Source organism: Salarias fasciatus, chromosome 11, assembly GCF_902148845.1.
Source record: "Salarias fasciatus chromosome 11, fSalaFa1.1, whole genome shotgun sequence".
NCBI lineage: Eukaryota > Metazoa > Chordata > Actinopteri > Blenniiformes > Blenniidae > Salarias > Salarias fasciatus.
In genome coordinates, this window is record NC_043755.1 from 2,363,426 (window position 1) to 2,374,069 (window position 10,644).

The window sequence follows — 10,644 nt, forward strand, 5'->3', positions numbered from 1 at the left end:
CATATAACGTAAATGTGGTTGATAAACACATGCAGACATAAATGCAAATTAAAGTATTCAAATAGTGATTTTAATTGTGGCTATACTTACTGTAATACCAACTGGTGATTTTAAAGTAGCAAAGAAGATTACATGGTGCAAATTGTTCTTATGAGTAACATTACTTGAAAAATACTCATTAAAGTACAAAATACCTGGAAAAACATCTTCTCTAGATACAAAAAAAAACCTTACTATCTCTTTATTGGCAAAATAATCACATTTTATTACATTTACTTTTCAAACAAATGTAAACTGATGACAATCATGTGGTTACATGAGTAAACAGTTTAAACAGGCATTGCTGCTGGTGTGTTCTGCCCCCTTTCACCTGACTGATGCATCTAACTTGGAAAATTATCAAACTATGAAAATGTGCACGAGAAAAACATTGCATATTAGGATAATGACCCTCAATAGCATGTAGCCAGTCTTTTATGGTAATCCAGTGAGATAAGTATCTAGTTTGGATCTTCTTTAAGCAATCCATGATGAAATATATTTGAGTTGGGGCATCGTCACACTGCACATCAGCACTGAAGGCCTCAGCGCTGATGTTTGAATGTGCAGGATGATGCTGAACCTGACATATGAATAACACATGCACATACTGTATTTCCATAGATACACACATGAAGCCACCAGCATGCACAGAGGGAAGACATCTCACTGCCAGTTTGAGGTTTTTGAAGGTTCAGCTGCTGAGAGCAGGAGCAGAGGTGACGACACCTCCCTGTAACATCAGCCTATTGTGTGCTCCTGTCCTGAATTGATAATGAACCCTCGGTGCTGCTGCAGAGAGAATCCGCTCCTCTAATTAGCTGTGCAGAAAATGTCAGTTTTCCTCGGGTCTGTTTAGTGGTCATTACCTCTGCGTAAGTGTGCTGGTGCTCACTGTGGGAGCGAGCTGCCTCCATGACACACTGAGAGCTGTGACCGTGGGGAAACAAGCTCGTGCGAACACAAAGCGAAGGAGAGCGGGATGAAAAGGTGGCCTGTCACTGCAGATGGCATTTCGCTCAGCAGGGAACAATGTAGCCTGTCTACCTGGAAGCCCTCTCAGACAGGAGCAGGTCCACTGGGATCCCTCAGGACCGCCTCCCAGGACCACACCTGACAGGGGGGCCGTCTGAAAACTCTGCAGAGACCCTATTATACATGTCAGACTGCTAAGCACTGCAGCGGACGCCACTTGACAAGCTCCCTTACACTTTATTAGGGGATCCTCTCACACAGAAAGAGACATCAGGCCCTCACTACCTCAAGATGCTGCTTTTATATTTTCAAACTGTCTGCTTATTCGGTATGAATGATACGAACTCATGAAGCATTCTTAAAGTTTGTTTATGAACTCAGTATAGACAGTTGTGGAATACATTCATGAAGAAACATACAAACAAAGAGATGTGCCAACACTGCCATCTTCAGGCAAATCATAACCATGTAACTGTGAAAACAAGGGACACACAAGCACCAATGAACTATATACAACAGGAACATCCTGCAGTGATGATTGAATATATTTAAAATGGAAATTATCTCATGATGACATTTTTTTAAGTTAAAAAACAACAGTGTAATTAAAAGTACATTGTGAAAAGGCAAGTGTTTCCTCTGTGAAGCTGGTGTTTTCATGGCGAGACCGATGAGCAGCTCAGCTTCTCCTCCTCGCAGCTTCCCATGAGACCAAGTGACACCGAGCTCTTTGGTTTGTTTATTGCCAAACCTTTCGTCCTGGGGTGTGGGTCTCTATAGTCTGAGCTGGAAAGACAGAGACAAGAGCAGAGCATGAGAATAAATACAGCAGCGTGATTTAAAGCAGGTGGGAGGCCAGACCTGCCCATAACACACCCAGAACCACAATATTCCCTCCAGCATCCCAAACTCTCTCTCTCTTTTTTCTTTTTCACTATAAAAGATACAGCTAATGGTTTTGTGGCTTCAAGCACAAAAAAGTTAAGCACAAATCCTCTCATGGCTGTTTGATGCTATTTTTTTTAAAAAAAATATGTGGTATGTCCTAATACATACAGAAACAGTTCTAGTACACACACACACACACACACACACATTTCACAAAAATGTGCAAATGTGCATTTTGATCAAATATTTATTGTATGATCCTTCATTTCACTTCCCACACATTAAAAAGGCATCATCCTGATGTCCGGGCCGAGTGAAGTGTAACAGTGCCGTACCTGTCTGAGTCGAGGTCAGAGCTCATGCTGGGCTCCTCCTTCTGCAGGTCCTCCTCCGAGTGGAACCTCCTCAGGCCGCAGCAGCGGACGGCCTGGGCCACGGAGTAGTGGGTCCGTCCCGCAGCACAGGCCTCCATCTTGGACACGCTGAGCTGTGACTGCAGGAAAAGATGTAGGCAGCTGTCGGACAGCAGCAGGGGGCTCTGGACGATTCTGGAAAGTGGGACAATAAGCACATAAGACTACTGCGTGCAGTGTGTGCTTTATAAAGGATGAGGAATCAGCAGTCACGATTTCCAGTCACAAGTGACTTCCTCTTTCACTTTCGGTATGTCAAGGTCAGAACAGTATTGATCTCTGAAGAGGATCTTACTTTTCCAGGAATATCTGGAGTCCTTTCATCCGCTCGCTGATCTGTTTCGCATTGTTCAGACTGAAGAAAGGGTTTTTCGGGGGCAGATCTGGTAACTGTAGCCTGTATAAACAAGCACACAATGACACAGGAGGATTTCATGAGCAAAATAATAACATAAGGACAAAGTGAGCAGGCTCTGTTGTTTCCCTTCAGCTGACAGCAAATACTCACATTAGCAGTGAATGTTCTTGTAGTTTCTGTCTGAGCCACACAAACTCGCTGTATCTCCTCCTCACACTCGAAGTCTTCTTGGTGAAGCACACACTGTCGGTCTACACACACACACACACTCACCAGTTACTAATACATTCAGCTATTTTCTCTAACTGCATACATGAAGGTGACTGTTGAGTTACTCACGTGTAAACAGATTTCATAATCCAGGTAGGCATGCCAGAAATCATGCCTCCTTATCCGTGGATCCCGGACCCACACGCTGACGACCTGCTGCATGGAGAAGGCAGGAGAGGAGCTCAGAGCCTGAACTGAATGCACCCAGTTAAGAAAACGGGGAAGGATTTATCAGCAAGTTTTAGAGGAAGTACGGAAACTACAGCATGACTCATGAAAAGAAAATCCCTCATCCTGTTTCCTTTTGTACAAGCTTGTAGGATCTGGAATGAAAACAACTGCTCGAAAAATGTGGAGATTTCTCAGATTAACAGCATAACTTCAGTCCTACCTGATGTCTGGAGCTTACCTCTGTCATTATCCACAATAGTCCAAGTTTGAGTGTCAATCAACCAATGTCAACCAGGTAAAACTACAACAAGCATTGTGACTGTACCTTTTCTTTCCCATTTTTTATTGTTTAAGACCAAAGGTTTCAAAATAAAGTCACAAGACTAAGATAAGCTCCTCCCCTGAGCTCTAGTAAGACGGCAAGTAGCGACATGACTACAGTAAGTCCCACAAGATATAATCAATATTTTTTAAAGAAAAAAAAAACATTTACTTGGTTATCATCCCACCTCATGATGTGATCACAAAGAATCAAGACCAAGTGTCACAAAAGGTTTCTTTTATTCAGACTTCACAGATTCATGGTCAACAGGTACAGTAGTTCAGGAGCAGTTGAGTTTTAAGAGGTTTAAGGTTCAGCTGAGTGTCCCATAACAGTCATGGGAGATATGTTGAATTACGACGGTGTCGCCAGGATACAAGTCAAGTCCATACAAACCTGCGTCAGCGCACAGGCTCATATCTAAAGTGCTACATTTAACAATCTTCTCACCTGCAGTAGGTGTCAGTCAAATTTAGAAATACGACTACCAGGTCTTTACTTTGAGGGGAAAAAAAAGAAACATCAAATCATTCAGTACTTTTGCAGCTATGAATAAAGAGGAGAGTGTCTGGTACATATCTGATTGGAAATATGGGGACTTTGACTTGGGCGACACGTCGTTCACATCGAACACAAGGATTTTACAGAAATACAGTGAAACACAGAAAAAAACCTCAGTTTTATAAACACCTCACCACATTTGCACTTCAAAAACAGATCTACAATTTTTAAGGCCTAACCAAAAAAACTACAAGGAATAGAAGAGCAGGGAGCTCCCGCTGGCATACAGGAGAGAAAACTCACACTCAGCGGCCGTGGGCCCCTCCCAGTGACACACTTAGAGTTAAACAGGGCTAGAAATACCAAATTACTCTTGTAACAATAGCTTAAAAACAAAACACGTCCACAGTGATCGAGTCTGCTACATGACACGAGAAAAAAAACAGAAACTGGTTAGTCTGACCTCAGATTGAACAGCTCGACATAAAGGTTAGTTGTAGTCTCCATCACGGCTTCCTCAAAGGCACAGTGACCTTACTGAGCACCACAGGACTGAAAGGAAATAAAAAAAACCAACAACAACAATCCATCCCCGCTGAGAATCTCACACCTGCCAGAGTTTGAAACTCAACCTGCGGTGGGACGGGATTTCACACCGAGCGCCTCTAATGTCAGCTGAAGGGAGGACACACTTGATGGAGGTTAAACTAAGCTTCAGGTGAGAGAGCAGCTGTTTATCAGTTCACCTCGGCGTACAACACACACACACACACATTTTACTGCTCCTCCTCCTCCGCCGCCGCCTCCTCCTCTCTGCAGTGCCAGGTCAGCTTCCGCTCATAGAAGTCGATGACCACCTGGGGACATCTGGCGCTGGCTTCGTGGGCCGGCAGCAGAGCCACGTCGTCCGAGTTTTTCCTGCGGGGAAAGCCACAGCGCAGGGAAAATAAAACGACGCCACCCCGACTCAACTCGCAGCGCAACGGCAACAGACATTTCAGAAGACTGAAGGGATTTTAATGAAACAGTCACTCTCTGATTGCTGAGGCAACAAAATATCTATTAAACATCTTTTTATAGGTGCGGTGCAGTTGTTTATTATTGCATTTCCCTGAAGTTGAGGGGAAACTCCAACGATAGCGGTTCCAGACTTGTATGGACTATTCTCCAAAGCAAGAGGCTTTAGCTTTCCCACAACGTAACTAATTGTTTTTTTTTTCTTTTTTTTTTTATTAGTGGGGATTCACAACAAAAACGACTTTGTGCTGAAAATAAAGGAAATGGTCGTGGTGTTTGCTTCGAGCAGGGGAAGAACCAAACCACAACTCCACAGTCTGAATCCCAACATGACCCCGGCCCCACCGTGCTCATGCTGCACGTGCTTTGTTTTACATTACATTACCACACTTTTGGTTCAATTTTAGACATCGTCACACTTTTCACAATATTTTATTGTTACCGTTTAATATCTGAGCCTACAGACTAAAAAAAAAAAAGAGATACACTTTGAAATATTTGGTAAGCTAATATGTATAGTAGTCTGCAACTGTCAGCAACATTTTCTTTTTAAAAACTGGAGCTTTTTGTAAAAAAAAAAAAAAAAAAAAAAAAAAAAAAAAAAAGACCTTTTTTTTCTTTGTGTGACATATGACTGCATCGCCTGAAATTAAAAAAAAAAATAAGTTTTTGTTTTCAGGCAGTGATTTTCAGACTCAACAAAGCTCCTTCGAGCTATAGAAGCCTTTAACCAACTGTTTTCACAGACTGCAGTAATCCCCACTGCTAATAAAGACTGCCTTTATGTGAAAACTCAGCACAGTTCCCCTTTAAAGCTGCCACTGGTCATTTACCAATGACGAATACATGATTACACACACAGCCACTCATGTGCTATCTGATACAATTAATTTTCTTTTCTTTTTAAATCAGTGTTCATCTTGTGCTGACCTATTGTTATGCCGGTTGTAAATATTCTTATTACTCCTCAGAGCAATAAATACAAAGCAGCTAAAAAAAGTAATGAGAAAGGAAAAAAAAAACCAAAAAAAAAAAACCATAAAGCCAAATGCTGGAATTCATTCTGATATGTGTAGAAGAGGAAGCAGTGAAGTTACCATTTGACTAAGAACATGAGCTCTCCCTTTCTGTCTGTGGAGCCGATGATGCATTCAGGCTCCAGGTAACTGCTGAGGTCTGTCGGGCCGTCTGAGTGCTCCTCGTCTGGCTGCAGGATGCGGCTGTCGCTCTGCATTGTTTGGGCCTGGTGCTGAGACTGCAGACAGGACTGCAAGAAGAAGGGTTCAGTGGTTACAAGAAGGAACTGAGACGCCGTTCACACTCGAGGAAACTCCAGACATGCTTTGTTTTTGTGAAAAACGGGAAATAGATATTTCGGTTTTGGGTGCATTGGGTTAAAAAAAAAAAAAAAATGCCAACCAAGCAAAAGATTTTACTCTACCCCAGTGCAAAGTCCAAGAAGGTTGAGCAGTTGTGTTCTGCTCAATAAAATCAGTGTTAAATGATTTACAAATTACATAAATGCCAAACAGACCAAAGACCAGCAGATGTTATAGGTGAGGAATTTGGTTCAAATAAAAAAAAAAAAAAAAAAAGGTCATTTGAAATGTTATAGCTTTAGTACATCTTAAAATGTTTTGGAGTGTGGCAACCAAAGGCTTGACAGATAAATGGTACTGATACAAGAAGACATAAGAGGGGCCTTTTGTTGGAGTGAGTGGATGTATTAAAAAGCATTTTATTGGTGCGTAGTAAAAGATGAGCAGAGGTTCATCAATCTGGAAAAACTGTGGTGAACTTCAACTGTTTTAACAACATAAAATTGTCTTTGAAGATGTTTTGATGGACAGTGATGCACCATCTGCATTGTAAATATGAATCAAACCCTTTAACAAAATCAAAATTTCTGTGGGCAATAGACAAGGCCGAAGGTCAAAACTGGATGTTCGTGGCCTCCGAGCCCTCAGGCGACACTGTGTTAAAAACAGGAAGCTTTGTGTAAAGGAAGCTAGTGTCTTGGCTCAGGAACACTGACAGAAATCACATTGCATGAACACAGTTCACTGTGTAATCCACAAATATTCTCCTTTATTGGATAAAGAAACCACGCGTGAACGCAGCCATCGTCTCATATTAAAAGGTCTGAGGCAAGACTGAAACCTGTTCTGTGAATGGAGGGAGAGAAATACCATGTAAACAGAAGGCATTGTGTTCTTCACTGTGTTTGATCAAACAGTTTTAATTAACACTTCTCACAACAAAGTAGGTCAGACTGGTGAAAGAAAAAAGTATTACATGTAAAAGCACATGAATAAACAGTCATGTTGTTGCCATCAATATTAAGATGTGCAAATATTTTCTTGAAATGGTTAATAAACACTTGCTGTTGGAGTTTGTTTCCACTTTGCATATAGTCTCATCCTTGCTGGAATTGGGTGTGCACTAATTGAAAAACTTCCTGTATCTTGAGTTTTAGCCCAATGCTGTTTTCTGCCTTTAAAAAAAAAAGGTCCTAAAAATGCTTTATTTTCCCTTCCTTCTTCCTGATTTAGGCGCAGACGCTCTGTGAATAATACGGAAATCATGTGCAGATTTAGACCCATCAGCCACATACTCACAATTTCCGTCTCTCGCTCGGTCATCTCTTCTTTGGGAATGAACTCTGCCTGCTCTTCTTCGTTCTGCTCCGAGAAATGAGAGTTTCTCAGGAACTCCTCGATGAGTTCAGGGCAGTCCAGATTGTCCTCGGGTTCCCACGTGTTTTCTGCACTGTGGTTGCAGCAAACAGAAGAGAAGTTCACACTTCACTTTATGGCTTTACAACGTGCTCACGCGCCACGCCACTCACTCTGTGAAGCCTTTCCACTTGAGGAAGTACTCCACTCTTCCATTAAAGACTCTGCGGCGGATTATTTGGTCCACCGCAAACTCCTGAACTACAGTCGTCTCCTCAGTCTTCCGCTGTTTGGCAGTCTGCTTCTTTCTCATTCTGCCATGACAGAGAAGACAGAGTCAGGCTGTGTACAAAATAAAAAAGAAAGTGAAAGAAATCAGCAAACTGAGGTCAGACATGAGCCCTGCAGCCGGGATGTTGGCACAACAACAAACATGGCAGTGGTGAGTACCGAGCTGTGCCCTTCAGACAAACCAGACGTTCACTTATTATAGCGCTCCACCTGCTGTTTCTTTCAGGAGCACGCGACTCCGCCACTACAGCGTGCTCGAACCAAAACATGAACATTCTTCACTCACACACTTCACTAACGTATTTGGAGGTATGTTTGCACATGAAGACAGAAAGAAAGGAAAAAAAAAACCATGAATGGAAGCACGTAACTGAAGTGATGCACGTCTTGACAAACAATATGCACGTACGCTCCTGTCGGTGTTCGCTTATTCTCTGCGGACAGACAGCCTGCTGCGGTGCTGCGCTGCTCTCAGGGCGGAAAAACTACATGAAACCGGCGCCGTCGAGGAGGCTCCGCGCGCTAACGAGGCGGCTTCACAGGGGCGAAAACAACTTTTCATCAATGAGTTAAAATTAAAGATGGCCGTTGATGCTCGGAGGAAGTGGTTGCCAAGGGAAAAGGTCATGCCAGGAAAACCGGGAGGAGACGACGGGGACGCGCACGCCGGCGACCAATCAGAGCGCAGTCCGCTCGTCCGTCCCCGTCCAGTGGCCCGGAACAGCCCCGCCACCCAGGGGCGTCAGCGGGGTATGACAGGGGCGGGACGCCGCTGGGGTTACACCGCTCTGGAACCGGCTTTATGATAATAATAATAATAATAATAATAATAATAATAATAATAATAATAATAATAATAATAATAATATAGTAGTTCTCTAAGTGGTGGATGCACATAATTAAATAATATGATTATAAAATACAATATATATCATAGAATTTTATTGATTGTGCAGCACACAACCCCCCCACATCCCACCACATACTAACACTCACTAATAAGCAATAATCATGACTTATTAGTATTTATAATAATTATTATAATCTATATCTATAATAAGCCATTTTTTCTTTTTTCACTGAAAGAAAATATCATTACCTTTGTGGTTTCAGAACAGGGGCACTTCAAAAACAGTAAAAAAATTTCAACAAAACAGACTTTACTGTGGAATACTTTAATAAAATGCTACAATTTAAATGTCGTGAAACATAATTTCGCCTTAATTCTAAAGTTACATTAAAGAGAAAATAAATATTTCCACTTAAACAACAATAAATGTATTGGAATGCATTATTGAGGGTATTAGAAATAAATGCAAGGAAAATGAAAAATGATTTGGAAATTAGTCCACATTTTTGGGAATTTCATTCACTCTTTTAATATTTGTTGCTCCTGAACACACCAGTTGTCTTCGGAGGAGCTCTGTTCTCCTCAAACTCTAAAGTCACACTGTTTGATTCTCAGGGAAAATACCCAACGGGGGTTTGATTGACAGCTCCCCTTTAGCCAATGGGACATTCCAGAGCTGCTGATTGGGCAGATAAGCACCACTAGGAGCTCTTTCCACTTCACCAAGTTTGCCTTTTTTTTTCCAGAACTCGGTGCACATTGTTTAGTAACACACCACTGGGGGACGCTGCCTACCTCTACTGGACTGCTATGAGGGCAAAAACTGTACTGCTGCCCTCACCAGACTACTGGGACTCAGCACACACCAGGAGAGCATTTGATTTTCCTCAAGCTGGATCCACATCGGAAGTGGTCCTGATACTTTCATACTGATGCTGTTTCTTCCTCAAGGCAGAATTATGTAACACTGAGTATTTTTTTTCTTTAAAGGCAATTGTGCAAAGAGTACAAAACCAGTCAAAGCTTATAACCCGTGGAGGAGAAGACAATACTGGAATTAATTCTATAGCTTCATTTCCCGATGACTAGCTGCTGCGAAGGCCCCTGGGATGTGATTAAAACTGTGGTTTCAGTGTTGAAGTTGCAGTGAAAGGCTGGCAGATGCTCACATGTAAGATTAATGTGGATGTATACTTTCCAGAGAAAGATTTCATTGATTAGAGTCTCTGGAGGAGAGGAAACAGGTCTTATGAACATAAGCAATCAATTTTTAAGAGTGTAAACGGCATTACGTTTATCTCCCATGCGCAGTAGAAACTTCACATGGGTTGATAAGATGTTTGTGATTAATTGTGAAGACTTTGGTAGAGATGCCCTTAAATGGCAGAAGACAGTTTTCTTACTTTACCCCACATTACTCTGGAAATAGGTTTCTCTTTATATCTTCTCTGCTCTATTGGTGTGCCTTTGCTTCGCTTCCACACATTCCCAGCAAGACCAAAAGGTTTATTTCTCCCATTTTTCATCAAATGCTGATATTTTGTTGCTCGTTTCTTTATCACTTGTTATTCAGTGACATTGGTCAGCGCCATCCAAACAGGTTAATGCAGGTCGAAGTGCTTTAACAGATGATTTGGCATTTGTGAGTTCAAAATTGGACAAAAACATGTCAGAGTGGAGAATAAAACAGTCATTAAAAATAAGAACAAAGGAGCAAAAAAAAAAAAAAAAAAAAAATCGTTAAATGATAGTAATTACTGACACATAAACTTGAAGTAAATAAAATGAATTAAAGTTCCCCTTTTATAAGAGAAATAAACAGGCTAGAGTATTAGAAGGTTAAAATCAAGGATTTAATCCATACCGTATATTTA

The 10,644-nt window shown here is 41.6% G+C and overlaps 2 protein-coding genes across 2 annotated transcripts; both read right to left on the reverse strand.

The window, feature by feature from the left end:
• Nucleotides 1–1,326: 1,326 nt before the first annotated feature.
• snx10b (sorting nexin 10b) lies at nucleotides 1,327–3,475 on the reverse strand. The gene is made up of 6 exons (XM_030102577.1): nucleotides 3,353–3,475; nucleotides 3,013–3,099; nucleotides 2,824–2,924; nucleotides 2,611–2,712; nucleotides 2,238–2,450; nucleotides 1,327–1,800 (listed from the first exon to the last, which is right to left on the reverse strand). Exons 1-6 carry the CDS (start codon nucleotides 3,359–3,361, stop codon nucleotides 1,671–1,673), a joined length of 642 nt encoding a protein of 213 aa, XP_029958437.1. The 5' UTR covers nucleotides 3,362–3,475; the 3' UTR covers nucleotides 1,327–1,670.
• Nucleotides 3,476–3,656: 181 nt separating this feature from the next.
• cbx3b (chromobox homolog 3b) lies at nucleotides 3,657–8,527 on the reverse strand. Its single transcript, XM_030102580.1, has 5 exons — nucleotides 8,330–8,527; nucleotides 7,803–7,943; nucleotides 7,573–7,723; nucleotides 6,052–6,221; nucleotides 3,657–4,855 (listed from the first exon to the last, which is right to left on the reverse strand). The coding sequence occupies exons 2-5, from the start codon at nucleotides 7,940–7,942 to the stop codon at nucleotides 4,714–4,716; spliced, it is 603 nt and encodes a 200-aa protein (XP_029958440.1). The 5' UTR covers nucleotide 7,943; nucleotides 8,330–8,527; the 3' UTR covers nucleotides 3,657–4,713.
• Between the last annotated feature and the right edge of the window lie 2,117 nt (nucleotides 8,528–10,644).